We start from the raw sequence: 24,180 nt of genomic DNA, 5'->3' as shown, positions 1-24,180 counted from the left end.
CCCAAGGACACCTTCCTGAAGCTTTGATATTCGTCTAAAAGCATGAAAACTTGGATTGTGTGTGGCCAGGATTAACTAGGGACAGGATATAGTCCGTAATCTGGAGAAGTCGAGTGTAGAACATTCCATGTAAACAGTCCAAACTGGCCCTGCTGAAATAAAACCAGATGCCTTGGGAGGGGTATTGAACAGCACAAGCACCTGGAGATACCTGGCTCTCAGAATAACCTCCCAGGCTGCCAGGGCACCTTTGGACCAGTGGGTGGAGTCTTGTATTTAATCACCTCAATTAATTTGTCAAGGTTTTCATTAGTTTTACCTTTTTTAAAAAACATCTCCTTAAGTCTTTTACCATCTACAGTGTGATGTGATGAGGTGTTTCATTGCTTTCATCATGCAAATAGCCACATCTGACTGTTTGAAACCTGACACTACCTGCAGTACCTGGCTGTATGTGGAGCACAAAAGAAGGACCAGTACTGACCAGAAGTGCTATGCACTGCTCCACCTCTTCCCAGCACATGACCCACTGTGCTTCTGGAGTACGTGGTATCTCCTCTAAGTCCTGGGGCAAGGCTGCGGGGTTGTGCAACTTCAGTGACCTCTGTCTGGACTGGCCTTTCCCCACCTCTACTGAAACCCCTAATTTAAGGGCTAGTAACACAATAATACTAGCTATCACATATATGGCATGCGTGGGGAGGAGTTAGACAAGGTTGGTAGTTAAAAGGGAGGATATGGCTACCAGTCCAGAGAACCAAAAAACACGGGGATGGTACTAGTCTCTAAGATCCATACAGGTGATTCTGATTTTAAAAGTATGGCATCAGTGCAGTAGTTGTTCTGAAATTACGCCACTAATAGGGCTTATCTTTGAGGCTGTTCGTATAGTGTTTGTACATCTGTGGAAGGAGATGGAGGCAGAGCTCGCTGTGTTCTTCCAGTTGGGGACAGATCACTGTGGCTGAAGCTGCACATTACAGCAAAGTCGACTTAATACTTCATAAACCCTGATTCTCCCTCCCTTGCACTGATTCTGTCTCTGGTTAGGTCCCTTGCTGAGCCCGGCAAAAATGCCTCTTCTCAGGTAATGAGTGCATGGAGAGGATCAATAAGTCCCAGAGCTGGAGTGAAGTGAGTGATGGGGGTGCATATCCAGGACGCAAAGGATGGGGAAGTGGGGACACCCCCTCCATGTGGTAGCAAACTATTAGATAAGATTAAACTACCACACATAACTCCACCTCCTGGTTTTTGTGACTCAGGGCTATGTCCACGTCCCATCTTTCACCCTACTTATTGCCTGACTGCCATATCACAGAATGAGATGTAAAATCATAAAATTACCTGGTTTGACAGTGCCCTGCAAATGTACCCCTGGGCCACATACCATGACTCCAGTCTCTGGAACAGTGATAACAAAGCTGCTGCTGTCTGTTTCTTTTTCCTTTTGTGTCTGACAGATTGACCAAAACCAGTTTGATAAAATCCTGGAGCTGATAGAAAGTGGGAAGAAAGAAGGGGCTAAGCTGGAGTGTGGGGGTCTTGCCATTGAAGACAGAGGCCTGTTTATAAAACCCACTGTGTTTTCGGAGGTCACTGACAACATGCGTATAGCCAAGGAAGAGGTACAGTACAAGTCACCTGACCCTTTATGTGCATTTACTGCTCTAAATGGGAAAGAAAATATGTATGATCATGGTTAGAAGGAAAACCTGAGAGAGGAAAAGAAATTTCACTTATTTCACTTACCTAAGTGTCCTAATAACTGCCTAATGCTGAAATCCATTCTACTAATGAAGCATCTGCAAGGCGAGCTTCAATTTCGAGTGTATGTGCATGGCAGAGGGGAATTGTAAGAAGAATGGGAGGAGAGCAGAATAGGCAAAAAAACTGCCAAAATGTTTTAGCGACAATTTTTGTGTGATTAATAGGTGTCTGTTTGCCAGCCGTTTCTAATGCTTTGCTGCTTTGCCCCATTTTGTTTGTTTTTCCAAAAGGGAAGTAGCCCTGTGACTGTACTCACTAGAAAATAACAAACTCAGATAAAACCATAATAGATAATACTACCCTAAAGCTTTTGGGTTTCACTTCAGGAGAACTTGATATAATGCAAAATGTTTGAAAGTTTTCCGAAGACAGATTTAAGCTCTCCCACTGTACACGGACAGATAGTTGCATGAGCCGTTTGCTCTTACGCACCTCCTACTGAGTGGACTTGAAATTGCTCAGCCATGGCACACGCCGATTCAAAGTGGCAGAGCAGAGGATAATGTGTGTTCTTGCTCTGCTACTTTGTGAAAAGGAGTTGCTTTATTGCAGAAAGATGGGACAAGAGCTCTGGGAGGAGGGAAGGAATAGCCCTGCTATGCTGCTGCTGAAGAACTTTTTTCAAGTAGCCTTAACGTCTGAAATAATCCTAAATTCTGTTCTCATGGTGAAATCTCCTGAGGCTGACCATTTTTTTTCCTATATGAAAACATAGTCAGAGCCAGCAAAGCACAGATCTAACACCCTGGCTTTCGTTATTCATATGCAGAAAAATTGAACAAGCTGCACATGATTAGATACTGTGATATTCCTTTGAAATACAAGTTAATATACTTTTCGTCATGTTCCTCAATGGAAAATAAGTAGTTGCCAAAGTCTAACTGGCACTTGTATCTTACAGTTTAACCTAACACTTTTTATGGGGCTTCTTACTGTTCACTTCTGGCAAAACATTGAGATGTCTCAGATCTGCCACAGAATCTCTAAGGAACCTGGGAAAGATATCAGTCAGAGTGGGCATGAGTTACACTCTAAAAATAGAGGGAGTAAGAGCTGAAAATCCCATGACAGGCCTTTTTTTAATGAACTGACTCCAAATCCCAAGTCATGATTCGTGAAGCTTATCCTGTTTCATTCATTTACAGTTTTGTTGCAAATGCACATTCATACTTTGCCTGGGATCAAAGCTCCAGTTAAATACCTGGATCTTCCAAAATGAAGAAATTTAGAAACACTTTAATGAGCCTCAAGGCCGGGCAAACTGCTTCATCTGGCCATCAGGGTGGCACAAGTGAGACTGTATCTCGCCTTCAAGGGGGGGTTATTGTACTGTAAGACCATGCAGGCCAGAAAAAGGCCCTCACCTTTGATTCTGTGCTTGATGAGAGACTCCTTCTGGAAATTGGGGTGTATAATATTGTGTATGCCTGCTACTTTATACTGGCACCCTGGGAAGCCAAGTTTGTGGTCAGACATACATGTGGTAAAGGTACTGCACACAAATAAACTGCATGCAATGATGCAATTAAAGTGAAAACCAAGGAAGAAAACTTGCAATGCTTGAAATATATTAATTACTTCTTGAGTATGCTTGTTGAGTCCAAATGGAGAGTTGTAAATGGAGTGAGGATGAATCATTTGAAACTTGTCCAGATCCAACTCTGCTTATTTTGATTGGTACAGATGATCTGCTAGCTCTCGGATCTTAGTGTGTATTATAGCACATTACTGTACTTCCTTTGAAGTCAGTTTAACTCTGTCAGTGACATCTGGAAGGTTAAGATGTAACATTTTAAATAAAGTATCCAAAAAGCATCTGATTCTGATTACTTCAAAATTACCATGATTAGCAAAGGCTTTCTTGTACTAATGTTTAACTGATACATGCAGATTTTTGGGCCAGTTCAGCCAATTATGAAGTTCAAGAGTATAGAGGAGGTCATAAAAAGAGCCAACAGTACCGAGTATGGACTTACGGCTGCAGTGTTCACCAAGAATTTGGACAGAGCGTTAACCCTGGCTTCTGCTTTGCAATCGGGAACTGTCTGGTAAGCAGAGTGGGACCAGAGCATGGGCTGGGATTTTGTTTCCTGGGAGGGGAGAGGGATGTATGATTTGGAATCATGTGTAAGTGCTCGAGGTAAGATCTGTTAGTAGTCTGCTTAGTTCTTGATATTCTCTTCAGAAGCAACATCCATCCTTCAAAATAAGGTGGTGGGACCCAGACAGTCTGGTAGGAAATGGACTGCTTGTTCATTCAATCGATGTAGTCCTTCGTCTGGAAAACTCTGAAAATGTAGCAGCTGTAGTAAGTTCCACCAGCCAAAATCCTGTATGTAGAAAAAAGTCGTTCTTATGATCTCTAGGTAGCATCAGATGGAATCTTAGATGCAGACATCAGTATGGACAGTAGATGGCATCACACCACTGTTGGAAAGACAAGTAGCTATTTTTGCTTACACAATATTAATAACTTGGTTTATACTAGAAACATTTTAAAGATGGAATCCTGATTTATTTTTTTTCCTACTAAAGATAGGAATTTGATCTGGTGTCTGATTTGGATGCATACAGAGGACTGATTTCAAGAGCTGGTGCCAGAAGAATCTGCCTCTGAGTAATCTTTAGATAAAAATGGGATGTGGGCTTTGAAGGATCCATGTCCTGTACATATGTGAAGGGTCAGTCCTTCAGCACCAACATGTACCAGGCTCTCTTCAGTCATTTGATCTCAATGAGATGCTGAGGAACTATCTGCATTAGCTTTTCCTACCTAGTGATCACAGAAATGGGGCTAGCGCTGAAGTTTTACTGCGACACAATTGTCTAATGCAGCCCAACTTTTTTCTATAGGTGGAAGTGGATGATGGGGCCTGTGTGTGGATGCTTAGACAGATTGCTGAATAAACGTATTCACTTCAGAATGTGCTTCGTTAAGCTAGGGAATAGGCTGGACTGTTTATTTTAAGCACAGCCCTGATTATGGCATAAATTGCAGCTCAAGCATGAATGTCGTAGTCACTAGAGACTATGAAGTGAGATGTGGGTCAGAATGAGTACCAGCCAAATGTTTTCTGTTTCTGTAGCAAAATAAGATTTTATTGCTAAAATCTGATTTTTCAAGCGAATAAGCTGTAGAAAGAGAAAACTGAGAGACTTCAGTCTTTTTTGTATTGTTGTCATCATCTTGCTTCTCCTTGGTATTGAATTGTCCTTTTACAATTGATATTTTTATTGTAGGATCAACTGTTACAATGCCCTCTATGCACAGGCTCCTTTTGGTGGCTTTAAAATGTCAGGCAATGGCAGAGAACTGTAAGTTTTGCTCAATATCTTGTTTATATGTAGTTGCTGAATGCAACAATTGTGACTGTGAAAATATTGTTGAATTTGCTTTCAAACTGTCAGATGTGAGAACGTGAGTGAGTGTCTTCAGGAGTGCCTTAATCTGTTTTATAAGCTCTTAACTCCAGTCAATTCCACTTGCAAGCATTTTTCCTCACCAGTGTAGATTTTTAGATCAAGGGAGAATTATGGAACCTTGACAGGGGACACTGGCATCCACTCCAAACATTCTCCACCTCTATATGGTGGTATCTGGGCCTCCCTTGACTTGCTGTATCATTGCTGCTGGTTGGACCTCTTCCCACCTCTGACTTTCTAATGTTGGAGTTAGAACAAAGAATGGTCTTCAAGATCATTCTACCTCCCATGTTCCAAGCTTCCTACTAAGTGACGGCAAGACCCTCTGTCCCTTTTCCCCAGCCTGACCTTTTGCACATGATTACCAGACATTCCACCTCTCATTAGTTACTAATGCAGAAATGTTTATCTCAAGATTGCTCTGTAATTTAGACACAGAGCTGAGAAATAGACTTAAACCTTAATTTTCTTCTTGTATGGGAGAGAGGTGGGCTTTACTACACCATTTAGAAGACCTTTCAGAGGAATCTAATGCACCTTTTCTTTCAAAAGACAGATTTATTTCCAGGAACCATTTCCAGTAGCTATTCTGGTGCATCTGCTGCTCTGAGACATTCAGATACCTCACTTGCTAAGCACAGTAAACAAATGAATCCTCAAATGGGACACGTATTGGGACCTTATGGTTCACTTTGCCCAACTGCCTGGCTAATTAAAGGGGTTTATCCCTTGGACGAGGCATGGGAATGGAGCCAGTTTCCACCAACCAAGACATAACGCAGTGTTGGGGTCTGTCATCACTATGTGTTTCTGGAGCAACTGTGCCCTCTTGATTATATGATATCTTGTAGACAGAGGGTTACTTTCTGTGAAAAATAACTTTTATCAATGCTTAGACACTCATTACTCTGTTTATGTTGATGTTTCTTCAAGGGGTTCTCAGTTTTCACTAGGCAGAGAGTCACAAGGCATCATCTTGTGGGTTACTGTGACCAAAACCATTCCATGTTTCTTTTACAACAGGGTGTAGTTGTGTGTATTTATGTGCATGTACTTAGTGAGTATTTAAAGTGGTGGGCCAAACTGATAGCTGGTGTAAGCTAGTTCAGGTCTGTTTTTAATGGCCTGATGTAATCTACAGCAGCTAAAATACAATTGTATAGAAATCCTTTATCTTAAGGAAGTACACATTCACATGCTACAACTGTTTGTCCCTTTCCCTCTTCTCTCTTCTTTTCCAGTGGTGAATATGCTTTGGCAGAATATACTGAAGTGAAAACAGTCACCATTAAACTTTCCCAGAAGAGTTCATGAAAACAGAAGGCCTAAAATGCTGACACTCTGAATGTGACACATGGGGGATGTGTTCAGAGCAAGGGGGAGGGGAGGGGTAGGCAGGAAAATGGAAACACCTGACTTCATTCCTATAGAAACACTGAATCTACTGGACTCCATTTTGTCAACTGGCTCTTCAAAAACTGATTTAACTGACCCTCCTGGAGTGGCACACACTGGCACTGCACAAGTCCATCTGTCTGCTACCTGTGACTAAAATACTGGCTGGTCACAGTGTTTGCAGGACATCTGCTTTCAAACTGTGCCCCTGAAGGACATGGACATTGATGGCATGTTAGAGAGACTTCTGGTACCATTAGCATGGACTGTTAAACACCTCTTCAGAGACCGATGGGTTTCACTTGGCATAAATGGACTTGAGTGGAAGGGCTGATACAACTTGGCTGAAGTTGGTGGAGTTTGTGTGGAGACTGCAGCTGGTGTTCAGGAAGGGAGGGCAAGCTTTCATGGAAGAATCTGTAAAGAAATTCTCTTTGTAAGAGCTATCTTTGTCTCTCTAAAGACACAGGTGTTCTCCGTATTGGTGAGATTATAGCCCTGAAAGAGATTTATGGGAGTTTCCTAGAGGACTCCTTTGGGGCTGGTATTTCACCCAACAGAGCTGGACGTTAAAGTGTCCTTTGAACCTAATGTTTTGGTGTGTACACATTACAGGTGCTGCAAATGCAACTTACTGACTTGCTAACCCTTCTGGCTCTGAATGAGTCACAATTGTATCTCAAACCTTCACTACAGCACTTTTCACAAGAGGCTTTTGCACTGTGCTTACCGTGATGACACAGAGTTGAATGCTAAGCATGTAGTATGGTAGATAGTCCACAGAAAACATCCCACGCTGGTCCTTCTGTTCTGGAGGGGGAAGCAGAAGAGCTGTAAGCAGCTGTCCTGCTCTCTCTTTCTCTGTGTGAATATGTCTTCATTTTTTGAGCCAGAGCTGTTATTATGGGAGTAAAAGTTAGAAGCTCTTCTCACTGCTTCTTCATCCCATACACATGTAGCTTCAAATAATCTTCTGGAAGTACAGTATGAAAGGGCAGGTGCTCCCAAGCACACACCAAGTGCTGAAGATGTGGGTGTACAAACAAGTTGCCATGGAATAAGCTACAGCTGGACTTAAATGTCTCAGCAGCTTCGCAATAATTGTCCTCGTGAGTGTTACCTGAATAGCATCCACAGTTGTCACACCAAATTTGTGCCTTAGTGTCTCCTGCAGTAACTTTACATGCCCAAACATTACTGTGAGATTAATTACAAGCCATATGCTGTCTCCAGTTCTTGTGTTCACTACTTTCCCTGCTCCTCCTCCTGATTCTGTGCTGGAGAACCACTGGCAAATGTATGGGAAGCTCTGTGTCCACAGGAGTTGTAAGTGTGTGGGAGTTAGTGGTGTCCCCGTGTTAGGAAGTTCAGCTGATCTCGCTGGGATTGTCCTCTGACAGCAAATTGCTAGAGGTCCCTTCTGGCATATCAAGACATTTCCATGGAGCACTGGTAAAGCTTGCTGCCTGGAGTTTTCCAGATGTCAGTGCTTAAAGCAGAAATGCAACCTCTATTCTCTGATGCCAGCAAGGATTTAACTGGTACCTTCCTTTCCTCAGAGATACACCCTGTCAGTAACAAGTTCTGTTGCATGACTCCACCTTTTTTCTTTTTGAGGGGAAAAGAAGGTGAGTGGTGATAAGTAAGGAAAAAGTTTGCATGAGCCTAAATGTCCTTATTAGTGAACGTTGAAATTGCACTTCAACACAGCGTAACTTCTTAAATGACATACCTCCAACAGTCATGTGTAACTGTCCTCCCATGGGCGTGTGAGACAGGTAAACCTCCCCAGCCAGTGAAGGTAATGTCCTCCTTTCCCCATGAAAGGCCAAATGGGAACATTGTAAATAAGTTTATATTTTTGTACAACACTTAGAGCGCAAACGTCTTCTCAAACATTTTACTTTTGCCTACTCGACGGTTTTCTAGGGCTGCAGTCAGACAGTAGGGAAGAAAGGCAAACAGTAAAAAGCTGGCTATCTTGATGTATCTCTGTATTAATTTTTTATAAACAGTGGTTGAAACTGAAATAATCTGAAATTCTTCAAATCCTACTATTCTGGCTTTATATGCATTATATGTATTTCAACTCTTTTTCCCTTACCATGTTTTTAAAAAGGTCAATGTATCTCTTATTGTATAAATCAGGGTTTGACTCTACACACTGAATTTTCTAAGTTATATAACACTAGACACTAACTTTAAAATAACCCTGTAGAGGGTATATATTCTTTCGTTGCACAGTAAGGCTTTCATATGAAATATACTACTTTTTTTTTAAATAAAGAACTATATTTATAAATTAGGATACAGTTAATCTAATGTATTTTTATAGCTAAAGGTACATGAAAATACAATGTTTAAACCTCATGTATATATTTAGACTATGGGTATCTTTTTGTAATAGTTCTTTTTCCTAATAAATGTTTAACTTTGCAACATGGTTTCTAAATGTCACATATTGATATTGCTGAGAAAGGAAGGTGGGGGAGCAGGAGCCTTCTATAGACTTTACTCATTTTAACAGAGGAGTAACTTGAATACTTTTTTATTTACACTGATTAGTGCCTAAAGATAAATCCATCCCCTCTATTGTCTGTCACCTCCTTACACAGGCCAAGCCAAACTCCTTGAATTTTCTACTTGCCAGTAGTGTCACTTTGAAGGTTTGAGAATTTAAAAGGTGGAAGGCTGGAGATAGAAAGGAATTACTGTGAGTGACATAATCAATGGAGACATAAGCCAGGAAGAGTGGGATGAGATTTTTTGGGGGAAAAAGAAGAAGAAAAAATAGCTTGAATGCATGGTGAAATTCTTGCTAGAGCAAGTCTCTACTAAAACAAAAGAAAAAGGTTATTTTATTGGGTTTTCAAACAATTGCACTAAAAAAACCCTGTAAAAAGGTCTGGATAAGAGCCGAGCTGGGAGGTGTGAAAGACAGCAGGTGGAAAAGGTGCCAAAAGCAGGTAACACTACTGTGGCTGCAGCTAAAAGCAGATTAATGGGGATTCGAACACAGGTGAAAGCACCAGTGAAGACCCATCCTCTCTATGTCTCCAGCGCCACACCGAAGAAACCCCCTTGACAAATCTCAGGCTGCAGCAGCCATTGGGTGAATGGATTTGGCTTCTTCCTTTGTCAGTCCTTGGGAATTCATTTCTTGGCATGGGCTGGGAAAGAAAAGAAAAAAAAAAAAGTGTATATAATTCATTAAATCATTGTGAATAACAAAAGGTGTGTAGAAATTATGTTCTCTTAGTAGACCAAATAGGTGAGGAAAATAAAGCAGCACCAGGCTTGTTAGAGGTTCCTGGTACCTGGGCATGACTGGTTTGTGATGGGGAAAAGCCGCAGGCAGCAGTGATCCACCAGCCAGAGCACAGCATGGCTGACACCTGCGGAAGGAAGGGGGCAACCTCGCTTTGCCTTTCCAAAGAACAGCAAACTCACGCCTCGATCTGAGGTAACTGAAGCAACTTTCAAAGAAAGAAATCTGGAAACAACTGTTACGGGTAAGGCCAGGCCCTTGTGGAGAAGGGGCGATGGGTCAGAGCCAGGTTGATGCCTTCACCTGGGGAGCTACATGGCAGGTGCTTGTGAGGGTGAAGCCAACGAGAAAAGTCACTGAGAGATGGTCCCACTTCAGCCCCCGCAACTCCCACAGCCTTTTTTTTTTACCCCCTGAAGAAAACCCGAAGCACTAAAGCCAGTGTAGGAGCAGGCAGACACCAGTTGCTGATGGGTGAGGGTGTCCCGGGTGGGGAAGGATCCCAGGAGAGTGGCTGCCACGTGCCCTCCTCAGCAGTGCTCCGTGTCCAGGGCCTGGTGGCGGGAGAGCTGCCCTGGGGATGAGGATGAGGGGCCAAGCGCAGCTCACGGCCTCTCACCCTCAGCCGTCCCCACCAGACGCGGAGCCGGGCGGGCCCTGAGCGGCCCGGCTGGCGGAGGAGGCGCCGTGCGGCTGCCCCGCTCCTTTTCCTTCCTCCCGCCCTCCCTCCGCCTCCCGCGCCGCAGAGCGAGGCGGGCGGGCGGCCGGCGCCGGAGGAGGCAGAGGAGGCGGCGGCGGCGCGGATGCAGGGACCCCGCCAGCCCCGGGACGCCGGAGGTACCGTGACTTCGCTGCCGCTTCGGCCTGGCCGCCCCGCGGGCACCTGCCCCGCCGTGAGGGGAAGCGGCGGGGTGGTGGCTGTTGGGGCACGTCGGGGCTTTTCATGTGGAGAGAGGAGGGGGAAAAGCTTTTTTGTTTAAAAAAAAAAGTTCGGAAGGAACTTCGCGGGGCAGCGGGAGGCGGCGGGCGCTGCCCTCCCCGGTCCGGCGAGGAGGGGAAACACTCGAGACTCGCCCTAAAAAAGAAATCGGTTTTATGTAAGCGGGGCCGTGGGCTCGGCTGGCAGCGGTTCCCTCCGGGCTCCCCGCCCCGGCCCTGGGGGGGCCCAGCGCGGCCTCAGCCCCCTGGCTGAACTGACAGGCAGGCAACACCCGAAAAGTGACTACAAAGGCTTATGAGACACACATGAGTCGGGGTGTGATGGCTTATTTCTTCTCAACCAGCAGCTGTGGTGTGGGGAGAAAGGGGCTGGTTTGCTGCTGTCTGTGCGGAACTTGCCAAGGGACGAAGGATGTGCGTCCCCATGTCAGGTCCAGGTTCGGCTTCACCCCCCCTTGTGCCATGGCAAGCGGGTGAGCCCGCAGCGCATTTCCATCCCCACGGTGTTGTGGGCCTCTCTAGATCCGTGGTGACACCTATCACAGAGTCTGGCCCAGATGAGCTTCTCAGAAACAGCAGGTGGTTTGAGCAGAGAACTGAAGTCTTGGCAGATTTCTTGAGAAGTGATCTGGGGCAAACCCTGTTGTTTGTGGATGCCTTGCTGCATTTAGGTGTGATGCACGAGGTGAGTCCAGATGGGAAGTGGAGAGGAGGTGGTCGGGATGGCACAGCCATGGTCGGATGTGCTGGGATGCTGTGTGAGGGTTGTCAGCAGCAGGTCTTGGGACAGAAACGGAGTGTGTGAAACATGATGTAAATCAGCATTCAGGTGTGTTCTGCCTGGCCTCCTCCTTCTGAATGAGTTTCTTCAGATCTCTCTCCCTAAATCAACTTAAAGTGTGATATTTGCATGTGTTACATTTGAGTATAGCACTGTAGGGGCAGTTTTTATTATATACATAAAGTCCTGAAATATGGAAATACTGCTAACATGGGTGCTGTGTGGCAGTAATGTACATGGCTACAACATTTACTATCCTACTTGCAGTTAAAGGGATTATCAAAACCACACTACTATTTTTCCTGAAAATTTTCTTCCTTTCACTATATATGAGGAAAGTTTCAGCCTGGGGAACAAGCTGAGTAGAAACCTGAAAATCAGGAATGGGATGGTTTTCAAGCCTCTGTGGTCCACACTGACCCTCGTTCAGTGTTTCTTGCACAGCTGATGTGAGCACAGGTGGTGTGTCCCCGGTGTACAGCAAGGAAATGCCTCAGAAACTGGCATCTGCTAAAAAGGGCTAATCTGTTGATCTATGCACGGGAAGCATTTATTCTTACTGTAGCTGCTCAGTGCGTTTATAGCGAGGGTGCTGGGGAGGCAGCTGCTGGAAGCATCACATCCATTCCCATGTTCAGAGTTAACAACCTGTACGATTTTTGGGAGGCGTGAGAGCCCTCCCCAACACCTCTACCTAGGGTATTGTACCTGTGAAGTGGTGGAGATGTGGGATCCTGTGCCTGCCAGTGTGGTGAAGGGAGGCTCAGTCCAGGAGCCAAGCTGACTCTGGTGGGAACTCAGCATGTTCCAGAGCAGAATTCGGTCCCACACCAGCGTGGCCCAGTTCACTGGTTCATGGGACAGATCTAGGCTTAGGTACCACCTCTCCATCTCAGCCTCCTGCAGCAGCCCATGGCTTCCCCTCCTTGTATGGGTGAAAACGGCCAAATTCAACCTCTTCCATGTCCCTGACTGGTGCTGCGTTGGGATGCGAGAGCTGCCAGGGCCTGACCCGGGAGATGAGGGAGGAATTGATGCTCGGCAGCTCAGGCATCTCCATCCATTTGGAGTCATAGCCATCCTGTGGCAAAGGAGGTGTCTGGCTGTGGGGTGTGTGTGGACATGCTTGCATGTACCCTGGCCCAGGTCACTCAGCCTGTATCATTATTTGCCATATGGCACGCAAATTATTTTTCCCACCTCTAAAAACACCGAAGAACCAAAACACAGTCTGTGGCAGCAGCCAGATTGCAGGGTGTGGGGGTGTGCACAGCGCTTGGGGTGTGAGTTTTGGTTCCTGCTGCCAGGCACTGCAAATGAGGGGTCATCAGAAACTGAGTTTTGCTGTAAGTGCACCTAAAACTCAAATATTTGCCTAGAAACAAGTGATGTAGCATGCAGTGATTTTTAATACTGTCAGTTGGTGATTAAATCCCTACATAATGAGGGAGGAGGTCAAAGCTTGCTGAAGAGTGGAGATGGATCAGTATATTTTTATACTCTCCTTGGCCTTTGATTCCCAATTCAGGAAGTGAAATCTGCTTAGGGAGAGTTAGGGATATTCTTGGGTCTTGCTGGCCAAAGTGGGAGGTGGGTTCCATGCTTTGCTGAACTAGAGCCTGCAATCACAACTTCAGCGTCATGCACCAGACATGAGAAAACTTTATTAATAAAGAGTCAAAGGTGAGGGCTACCATGTTACATCTCAGAGGCATTCACTGACTGAAACTGAAAGCAGAAAATGAAGGAGTGCTGGTTGGGCACACGCTGCAAATTCACCCCTAGTTTTAACCTCTGTGGAAGATAGATTGAAAGAGAGATTACAGGTACGCAGCTTTGAAGAGGTGAGGAGTTGGAAATGCCCTGGGAGACTGAGCTGTGCAGTTTTCTGCTGGCTGTTACGCAAGGCAGCTCAGAACAAGCCAACCTTTAAGAGCTCCTAAGGGCCTGATTTGCCTCCCTGAATGTGTTTGGAGAAGCCTGATGCCTCCTGGGTGGCAGAGTTCTGTAAAAGGACTGGGGAAAGGGGACAGGAGCTGCTATGTTTCTTGTAGCCCTCTTTTATTTCCTACAGAGGATTGTCTTGGTAACAGCGTCAGTATTTTTCAGTTTCTCACAGTGAAGTCTTGCGAGAGTCAGTCATCTTTGTGGATGGGAAAGGTTTTGTGGTTGCATTTAGGGTTTTTCCAACTGGACTGCATGGTTTCAATGCTCTGTCTTTGCACCAGCTTGTGGAGAACCTGAAACTGCAGCTGTGACCCCTGCCCACCCCCCCACACCCTCTCCCCAAAGACTCAGCAGCTTTGGTGGAGAAAAACTGGGAACATTATCTTTTCTATAGTGGAGACATTGTTAGTCTTCTCTGTTAATTCACGTTATGCTCTTAACAAAGCTATTATGAAAATAATTGTATTTATATTTGCATAGGATGGTGAGTGGCTTTCTGCAAAATAATATTTGACAGTTGTGTTAGAGTGCAGAGCAATAAGCATCTTTCAGTTTCTATGCTAGAATGATTAATTTGGTTTACTGTTTATTTTTAAACAGAGTAAAAGATGTTTCTTCAGGATGGTGCTTACCAGCAGTCACTCAGCTCCTGTGTTTGCTTGATGAAGATCATTCAGCTTTGACAACACTATTCAGTTTTCAGTGCTGCCGGAAGTTTGTCCGTTGGATCTTCACAACCGTGACCCAGAATGTACTGGTGTGTGGGAACTGAGGAATCCACTGTTTGCAGAGAGAGCAACATGGATCCACAAAATGGTAAATAGGCTGATTTGTTTTTCTTTCCTGTTCAGATTGGGAGCAAAAGGTTTTAAGAGAACTCAGTGGCCAGCTGTTGCTGAGTTTCAATGACATTTCAGTATATTAAAGAACTTTCAGTGATTTGAGCCCTAATCTTTGAAAATCTACGGTATAGAACAAGTAATTTTGCTTCCAAGGAAAATGATGTTGAACTACTCAGGTGATAAGAATAGCATTTCTCTGAAGACCAATTTTCTCCAAAAGCCCACGGAATTAGTCAATACATATATCACATCTCACTAGTTCCTAAATATGTTTTTAAAGATCTGTGCTTTTTCAGTATGTGAATGCAAATGTGTTCCCAGCCACTGATACAGTGTGTATTCAGGGTATGAAAGCTGCTACAATCAGAGCATCGTTTCTCAGGCTGATCAGATATTAACTTGCCCTAGTTTTACTGTCAGCTTTGATTCAGTGGCTTGCAGTGATTTATTGTTGGGCTGGATTAGGAGGTCTGTGTTTATGTAATGCAATAAATCCATAAGTGGAAATTTCCCTTTTAGAAAGGATGAATACTTCAGGTTGCTTCCTGTTAAATTTTTTTTTGAACAGCCGAATTATTTTTGGATTAATTTTAATGCTGAAACCCTCAGCTTCTAGGTGCTGCTACATTTCTCTGAGTCAACCCCCAGTTATGTTTCTGCATCAAGAAATAGCTCTCTGGTTATTGTATAACAGTATTCCCCCCTTGCAACACGCAGTTCATTAAGAGGCAGCATCTGCGTTTTAAGTGTGGGATGAAGGTGTGTTTGACGCTTTGTAGTGAGTAAGCAGGCTTCAGTAGAAGCTAATGTGTTTGCAGCCTTATTTTGGATTTTATCAGCAACTATGAAGCAAAACCTGGTAGTTTATTCAGAGGCCGCCTTATCTTGTTTGAAGACATTTCTCACCAGCATCACAGGGAGCTCTGGGGACTCTTTCCTTTCTCCGTACGTATTCTACTTTTGCTGTAGTACTGATTTTTCTGTTTGTTTTTGCTTTTGCTAATAGGCTTTGTATTTTTCTAGAATAATGAGGAGCATTTGGTTATTGCATATTCTTTGAATTCTTACATTCTGTCCTCTGAGTTTCTCTCTGGAAGAAATTATCTCCACTTGAATACTAAGCTATAAACCATGAGAAGAATTTTAATCTGCACTAATGATTCGCAAGTGTTAAGAATTGTTAAATTTTTGTTCTGCAATAGTGATTTGACAAGTTTTTATCATTGTTTAAAGATGCAGTAAATAAATTAGTTTATGAGTGAATAATGAAGAGAAAAATAAAAAAGGTATGTCTTCTACATTGTGAGTTCAGTTTTTCTTCTGAGAACTTTATGTAAATATATTCAGTTAGACTGGTTAACTGGAAGCATACAAATCTCACTGGTATATCTCTTCTATACTTACATGTCTGGGTTATTTTGTTTGATAAGCAGTGTTGGAAGACTGGCAAAGGCATCCTAGGAGAGCTTCAGATCCAGTACTGCCCTGGTGGATTTGCTTTTTATAAGCATATTGTACATGTTTAAACTCATTTTTATTTTGGGATTGTTTGAGTCCTGTCAAGAATAATTGTCATTAGGTAGCTGGTCCACTCCCTAAGTTAGCCGGTCCTTGTTCTGCATTTGGATCCTATTACACATCTTGAGTACAGGAATGCGGTGACTCATTCAGCCTCCACATCTGAACCAATTGTTTACGTGCATTTATTAACAATCTAGATGTAGCCTCCTGCTTCCATTCAACGGGAACCACTGGGAAGTGGAGTGAGATCACACCTAATTTCTTTAATCCCAGTGACCTCATTAGTGCTCACAAAGCTCGGAGTCTTTAAATCTTAAGATTTTCAGGGCTTTTTCCTGACAGCTGTACATTTTTCCAGGTCTTCATGCGGAGAGTAGGTTCGCAGCATCAGTGACTCTAGATAGCAAATGTAACGTGATGGAAGGGCTCACCTTACTGTTCGTGTCTGCTGTTCCTCTTGGCTGCGGCAGAGATCTTGCCTGGATCCCAGCAGGATGCCCGGTCACCCTGTGAGCAGCCAAGCTGTGTTTCAGAGCTGGACCTTATCTGCCCTCCAGGGACAGTGCTGGGCTTGACTTCATGATGCTGGTGAGCACCCACTGGTCGACAGAGAGGATTTGTCACTGGAGTGCAGAGTAACGCTCCATTTCGGGTGCAGTCAGCACCTCCCTTGCTTCCTCAAGCCCTGCTTCCCCTCTCCTAGATTTCGTTCTTCTTGTCCTAATTAAAAGCAAGCAAGGAGAGATATGGGGGCGGCTGCAGTCTCTCATGAAGCATGGGTTTGGGTTTTTTTTAAACTTGGTTAAAAAGCTCTACATAATGTAACGGAGGTGACATAATATTAATCTCATAGGAAATACAGTGGAAGCCCAAAGATATCACTGTATGAATGTGTAGAACAGAATAGAGATTCATCTCCTTTCCATGAGCTGCTTGATTTCTTTGAATCTTATGAAATTTTATAGCTAGGATTTAATTCTCATATGAGTTCCTAGGAGGCAATTCAGCAAAGATGTAAGGAAGCAAGCATTGTCTTCTGAAATGTAAGGGTACTTCTGTTAAGGAGCTTATTGCTGTCTTATTGAGATTTTTATTCAAAGTCACAGAGCGTTCATATGCTACTTGTGTGTGTCTCGGAGGTAGAATTGGATTATCCTTCAAACACACCAGAGGGTGTCTCTTCTCTCCTGCTAAATCTAGAAATGAGCATTGAAAAGGGGTGTTATGTTGTAATGTATATAACATTACATAATTAAGGACAATGATGCCAGAGATAGTTGTTTGAAATTTTATAGTAGCTTTACAGTCATTAACTAAATGAACCTTCACAACTGTTTCTTAGGCAAATCTGTTGTAAGCTGGTGACTTTCCACTGTCCAGGCACATGCAATATGCCTGGAAAAGGGATCTAAATATTAAAATGGGGCAGCAAACAAGTAACAAGAATATAATGACCCAAGTTGGTATTTGGAGTGGACCAGAGGCTTAAAGCTGTGCTTCAGAAGTGCTGCGGTGGCCCTGCAGCTCGCAGGGCTTGGTGTTTGATCGGAAAGAGCTTCCTCATGGTGGTAATGACCCTCACAACCCTGCCTGGGCCGTGGCCCAGCTCAATACTGACTCAGAGGGAAAGCTGCAGCCTGCACCGCCGCTTCCTGAACTGCAGAAAAGCCTCCAGCGCAAGTTCAAAAAGTTTAGCTGGAAGAGTTAGAGTCATTTTAACAAGAGAGACTGCTCAGGAGATAGTGTAATTTTATATGGAAAGTTTCACAATGGGTTGTGTGGTGACAGCTTGGGGTTAGCTAATAGCAAATGAAATGGCTTATTCTCCTGGGGCATTGCTTTGTGCATCCAGTGTTTGCATGAGGACGGGACATTTGCAAATGTGACCAAGGCCTTTGTTGTAGGGCAGCGATTTGAGGAGGTGACGGGATGGAGGGATGGAAACTTTCGCATTTCTCTCTGTTTTGTACTTACTGGGTAACCTGGGCCTTCCAGGCTGTCAGTCTGGCAGTGTGAAATCCACTTAAAAAATAAAAGTCTACAGGAAGAGCCTGACTTTACAGCAGTAAAAGCAGTCAGAGTTCACCTGGTCTGGGGTGTGCATGTACATGGCCTTCAGATAAGATCTTTGCTGTTGTTTCCTCATTGTTCTGCCCAGTTGATTTTGTTGCCTTAAATGTGAAGGGCAGGAACTTGCATTTGGTTGTGTGAACATCTCTGCGTATAAATCTTTCCTGCTGAATAAAGGAGAAGGGGAAAATCGGCATTGGCAGCACCACTGATATCACTTTGTTCCTCATGAAATCACCATTTAAACCTTAAAATCTTTACATCAGCTGTGCACACGGGGCCAGGACCAACAGCTGAAGTTTGGGGTATGTTGACTCAGCCCCGTCTGTGTAACAGGGAAAAAGTACTTGTACCCTCTGTCCTGCTTTTTGCATCAATGTGTTACCCTGAGCCTGCTGTGACAAGGAGGTCATCTGGGAGGTGATACGAGCACACAGAGCACCAGAGACCTGCAAAGTGTGTTAGTTGCTTGAACTTCTGTATAACTGAGACTAAATGAGCTTTGAAGATTTTCTGGTTTTCTTCCTGCTCGTTAAGCTGTGAGTTAGTGTGAGTCCAAACAGCAAATTGAAAGTATTCCTACAAGAAAAAAAAAGGGGGGGGGGGGGGGCAAAAGAGAAAACAGGTGTCTGACGTTAGTCTTACTGCATAATGCCCTGCAGAAGGAGAAGTAGAAAATGCAAGGCAGGAATAGGAAGTACCACTAGTAAAGCGGTAATAGGCTTGTATTTTTAAACATATTTAAATACACACTTCATACAGAAGTGGTGCAATCTCACATGGGGCCAAAAGCTAACACAAAAGGCTGGTCTGCAGAGAAATGCGTGTGGTTAAGCCGGCTCTCCTGGGCAGACTGTAGCACAGCTGCGTGTTGAACCATCGCACTGAACTGAGCCTGGATTTCCAAAAAGGGCAATGTATGCTGGGGCATTTACAATTAGGTGCTTAATTTCAGACACTCTGAACTGATTTTCAGAGTCTGGATACTAAGCAGTATTCCTCAGACACACCCTTAGGAGATGTCCTGTGTATTTTGAAACAGAGGCATCTGGAAGAACCATTTGTCTTTGAAAATGTGTTCTAGTGCATGTGTAAAGTGGTAATTTGGCTTGTGAATGCTGTGTCACTCGAGAGTTAAGGGAATATGAAGGAGCATTTACATCTTAGTAGTGGCAAGACCAGTTTTTTTTTTATAGTACCATCAAAGCCAGTGTGCTCTTGAACTCAAGGGCTGGAACAAGGAGGGCAGAGCTGCTGGGAGTGCCAGCGGTGCGGTGCAGAGCTTGGGAAGCTAATCAAGCAGAGTCCAACCTGTGGGGCAGTTTGATTTACGGACGGTAATAGAACATTGATCTTTATCTGCGCTATATCTGGCATTATCTGCCGCTATACAGCTTTATTTTTTCACCTTCCAGTTTAAACGTATTGGTGGGTTATTACATTAAAATGTAATGTATGACAGCTCTGTCAAGAAGCCTAGAGAAAAACAAAGATGAGGTTATAAGATAGTAACAAAAGTTCTTGGCCCATATAACCTGTATACAGGGACTCCTTAATGACATTACTAATGTGTAATTATAAGGTAGCTCTCAGGTGTGGATTGATGCTGTGGTGATTAATCAGAATTGTCCTCCATTTCAATGGGAAAAAGCAATTGATAGTGTTCACACCAACTCAGTCTTTACCAGGCCTATAATTGATTTATTGTTTTGTCAGTGATGTTGCAGGAGATATACTTGCATTAGAGAAAGTGCTATGAGTTTATTTTTTTTAATCTTTTCCAAAGCCTGTGGGGGCCTCATCCAAAACCCATTAAAGTCTCTACACTGACTTAACAGGCTCAGAATCAAATCTTCAGGGATCCTGACAGCATTAAGTCTGCGGCTTGTTTGTTTTTCATTTCTCTGATCAATACCGGGGCTGCCAGGGCTCTGCTTGGCAGAAGGCAGCTAACTGGGGGGAAATGTTTGCATTGCAGATGAGGGTGTGGGGGATGGATTTTGTACCATTTAGCTCCCAGTCTGCTGTATGGGTGAAGCCTGTCCCTTAATAGGTTTCATTTCAGATTTTATATCATTAGGCTTTCCTTAATTCAAGTCTGTGTGCTCATTAGTGGGTCAGCCATTGCTTATTTGCATTATATATCACCACAGCAGCAGCCCTTTTATGTAAAGTGCTGATAGTTTCACAACAGGAGTGTGTCCATGCTTTGAATTTGTGCCTTGCTCTCGCTTAAAGGGAGGACTGACCTTAGAAGTTTGAAAGAATTAGGGAAGGCCCTCAACATTCAAAAAGCCCTCCTGCAGTCAGAGGGGCTCGGGGGGTCAGCAATTTCAGGTTAAAAAAAAAATAAATGTGTGTTTTGAGGAATAATGAGCTGCCCTTAAATCATGTAGAGCTACATGCAGGCAAACTCAGTGAGTCTGATCCTGAATCTGAAATGGAGTCAGCAAGGACGTATTCAGACCATGTTAAAATATGACAGTTTAAAAAGATTCTCATTGAATAATAGCAAATTGATGTGGCAAAATCTTGGGTGTTATGCTGCAGGTTTTGCAAATACCCAACCCCTTGTAGCATGGAGGATGTTGGTCTCTTCTCCCAAGTAACAAGCGATAAGACAAGGGAAAATGACCTCAAGTTGCACCAGGGGAGATTGAGGTTGGATCTTGGGAACAATTTCTTCCCCAGAGGGCTGTCGGGCATTGGAACAGGCTGCCCAGGGCAGTGGTGGAGTCACCATCCCTGGAGGGGTTGAACAGACAGAGATGAGGTTCTCAGGGACATGGGGTAGTACCAGGGGCGGGTGAACAGTTGGACTCAATGACCTTAAAGGTCTTTTCCAGCCAAAATGATTCTGTGCTGCTGCGATGATTGGCCCCCATGTGCATGTTGGAAGAGAGGGTGAAATACAGTGATGTCTTTGTAAATGATATGTTTTTTGCAGAGACATACATACCTGCTGGTGAAGGCACTAGACAGCCTTCCTTCACTTGAGCTCTCCCAACATGGGCACCTGTGTAGGTGGGATGTGTTGCTCTAGACTGGTACGACTTGGGCTCTGCCACAGAGCTGCATGGAACAGTGGGAAATCTGGTGCAAGTCCTCAGTTTTTTGGCTCTTCCCTCTCCGTTCGGGAGGGGGGGCAGCAGATCTGTGGTGAGCTTCAGGAAGTTCTCAGTCGCAAAGACAAGCCCCATATTGTGTCATCCGAGGGTGAGGGAAAGGGTCAGTCTGCTGCAGAAAGGGTGGGAGGAAGGCAAAGGGTGAAAGGAGCAGGGCCCTGGGTTTGGGAGCTGGAGGAACAGTCGAATTTCATTTCTAATAGTCAATATGTGCCTCCCAAGCATAAAGGTTGGCATTTCGTATACTGCTGGGAAAAGCTCAGTCCTGGGCTGTCCACAGCTCCTTTTCTGTGCACAGTTGAAAATCATGGAAAAAAAACGAACCAAAGCAGTGATTCAAACAAGAAGACTGGATAAATTTAGCTCAAATATTCTTGGTATGTTTGTGGTCACTGTGGAAATTACATCACCACTTGTTTTAATGATCAGAATATCGCTCGGAAAACTGGCACGGCTACCCAAGAGCTCAAAACAAAATCTTTTAAAAACATGTATGTCTTTGGAAGTGCTTCACCTGAAGTTAGTTGATTTGGGGGTTATTTGTTTTATTCCCATCTTGGTTAAGGAGTGTTTTGACTAGAGGTTATTGCTACTTAATAGAAAAACCACAAGGTTCAGAGCTGATACACTCTGCAGTGTGATTATCTACTTCACATAAAAATTCTGTCTGGGGAGTAAGATTCAAAGAGTGCTGGTAATTGCTGAAGCCCAGACCTCCTCCAGAATCTGCCTGCATGTCTTTCTGTCTTGCACATCAAAGAGCCTTTGAAAATGCTTTTATTTTTGCATCAAACAGGAACTTTTTTTTTTTTTTTTAATCATAACACTAATGGCCAAGATGCCTTTTCAGATCTCAGATGTCACTTGAGTAACAAAAATAGTCTAGCTCCTCAACTAGGCTTGTAATCATGGTCACAATTCTCCGATGTTTTGCACCTCAGACCTTTCACGGGATGGCAGGAATAAAAGCCATCAAATCAAAGTCATTTGCATGGGTTGGACCAGGTTCTCAGATGCAGTGGATCAGAGTTCACTGAGGTCAGTGAGAAGGGGATGAAATGTGCCTTGCTTAATTTTTCTGTCTACCTTGGAGGCACCCTCTAAAAGTGCTGTGGGCTGCAGTGAGTTCACAGCATATACCTTCGTTAGAACACAGCAGAGTGCTTGTCCTCCCTCCGCTGAAGTGAATGCCAATATTCCCAGATATCAGGAAGACAAAAAGGAATTACCTCCCCATTCCCCCTCTCTGCAAATTCAGGCACTTCTGCCACTTGTAGGTTTTGTCACAAGTGAGGGAAGGTTAAATTTTTTTTGGTAGCCACCATTAAAGCTTTGGCAGCACATCACTACACAGCCTGATCCAGGACCAGCACCGTCTTGGCCAACAGCAGAGGTCTTTTCATCAGGTTTTCTCTCCTGCTCCAGACACAGCTGTTAAGGTAATCTTCCCACTGAGATATTCTGTCCTGGAAACCGGCATCTCGGAGGATCTGCTTCTACTTGCGTGGAAGCTGGTGGAAGTGCTCACATTGAGTTCAGCAGAAGCTGGAGCGGAGCCTCACATTCTCCACTGTTTTGTGGGTTTTTTTCCTTTTGCAGGCTATCTCATTCATCTCTTTCCTCTGATGCTCTTCCCAGCTCTGCACTTCCCTTGGCTCTGCTGTTGCCAAATTGCCCATTCAAGTCTCTTGATGCTAACCATATCCAATATCTTGATTGCATTTTCTTTTTCTCTGCATGCAACACTTTTACTTAAAGTAATCTAGAGTTGTTGTCTTGGTGATAAATGAGAAGTGAGGATAGCAAAGAGTACGGTATTTTATTAGACTACCAGGCACAGTTAAAGAAACACACTAAACTGTGTCTAACGTGTACTAAGCTTGGATTTTGCTGCGTGGGGTGTTTTTCTCCTCAAGTCTCTTGAAAGGCTTTTTCCCGTTGATGTCTGCTTTTTCCTAGATCTATCAGTTTGTTTAATAAAAGAGATTCTCTGTTTCTACGAATGTCCCTCAAAGTAACCTGTGAAGCCATTATCATCTCATGCATTATGGCTGTTAGTGCCTGGTAACTGGGTTAACTTTTACATGTGTGTAAAATTGGAACGGAGGCTGTAGGACTGGAAGGAATGTGGGGCAGTGTCCTGGTGTCACACTCCTAAACCATATGGAAGGCCTGTTTCAAGTGAGTTGAGGTGTCTGTTGCTTCTGCTTTTTCTAGAACACAGTTCCAAAGCCTCATTTCTCCAACATTTTGAACTTTCTTCTAATTGGCAGCCAAAATGTGTTCATACTCTGTACATAAATAGCTGTTTGCCTTCTCTGGTGTGTCCCTCCAGATGTATTTCTAGACAGTACTCCCATCCCCATCCAGCCTTCACTTTTCCAGGCTCAACAAGCCAAGCTCTTTTCATGTGTAGTCTTGTATTAGACTGTCCATTTCTTTGATTTGTCTTTTCCACCTCTTCCTTGAACGTGATAAACTGGAGTAATGCAAAGTATTTTGCCTTTTTAATGTTTTTTTTTTTCCCTTTTTTCCTCCTCTCTGACCAGCCTTTCTGAAATCTTCATACATACAGGTTCTTTATGAGACATCTGTGCTCCATGGGGAAGGAAAGAGGGACACTGGTTGCATGCAGGTGGCGGAAGATGCCCAGGGCCCCTGCAGTGTGATGGAGGGATGGAGATGTGGGCTTTCTGCTGTTGCCCAAGGGGACCTGATGGAGCAACTCTGAACTTAATCCTCTCTCTTTCTTCAGCTTGCTCCAGGGGCTGGACAGACAGATGTTGGCTGCTTCCATGCTTTGCTTTTTGACCAGCAGTTGGGTTGGAGAGTCCTAAATGGGTTTTCCATTTAGGAGGGTGTTTACACGTGTTATTAAAGGGAAACTTAAACCTAGGAGTTGGTCTTCTCTACTCAGGCAAGCTGTGGAATCAGTGGATGTGTCTTTGGTGGAGCCAGTAGAGGGCTCAAGACTCAGAAGAGACCTGGGCAGAGACCTTGGGCTCATCCTCCCCTTGCACGCACATGGAGGGTCTCTCCCTGAAGTCTTCCAGTCGTAGCTGGGGCTAAAAGCAGTTGCTTCCTTCTAAGCTAGCTTTA

The 24,180-nt window shown here is 44.1% G+C and overlaps 2 protein-coding genes across 4 annotated transcripts in view; both read left to right on the top strand.

Annotated features, from left to right (window-relative positions):
* ALDH1A3 (aldehyde dehydrogenase 1 family member A3) overlaps positions 1-8,893 on the top strand; it is a 34,245-nt gene extending 25,352 nt beyond the window's left edge. For both annotated transcript variants that reach the window (XM_065847650.2, XM_065847649.2), the window contains 4 exons: positions 1,464-1,628; positions 3,661-3,818; positions 5,011-5,085; positions 6,435-8,893. In XM_065847650.2, the coding sequence (XP_065703722.1) occupies positions 1,464-1,628; positions 3,661-3,818; positions 5,011-5,085; positions 6,435-6,507 (471 nt within the window). In that variant the 3' untranslated portion in view covers positions 6,508-8,893. The remainder of the gene's footprint in view (positions 1-1,463; positions 1,629-3,660; positions 3,819-5,010; positions 5,086-6,434) is intronic.
* A 1,717-nt stretch (positions 8,894-10,610) lies between these two features.
* LRRK1 (leucine rich repeat kinase 1) overlaps positions 10,611-24,180 on the top strand; it is a 79,035-nt gene continuing 65,465 nt past the window's right edge. For both annotated transcript variants that reach the window (XM_071813981.1, XM_065847793.2), the window contains exons 1-2: positions 10,611-10,693; positions 14,124-14,339. In XM_071813981.1, coding sequence (XP_071670082.1) covers positions 14,273-14,339 — 67 coding nt within the window. In that variant the 5' untranslated portion in view covers positions 10,611-10,693; positions 14,124-14,272. The remainder of the gene's footprint in view (positions 10,694-14,123; positions 14,340-24,180) is intronic.

The sequence above is a fragment of the Patagioenas fasciata genome, chromosome 12 (assembly GCF_037038585.1).
Source record: "Patagioenas fasciata isolate bPatFas1 chromosome 12, bPatFas1.hap1, whole genome shotgun sequence".
Lineage (NCBI taxonomy): Eukaryota > Metazoa > Chordata > Aves > Columbiformes > Columbidae > Patagioenas > Patagioenas fasciata.
The sequence above is the reverse complement of the archived record's forward strand: the minus strand, read 5'-3'. Positions and strand labels throughout refer to the sequence as shown.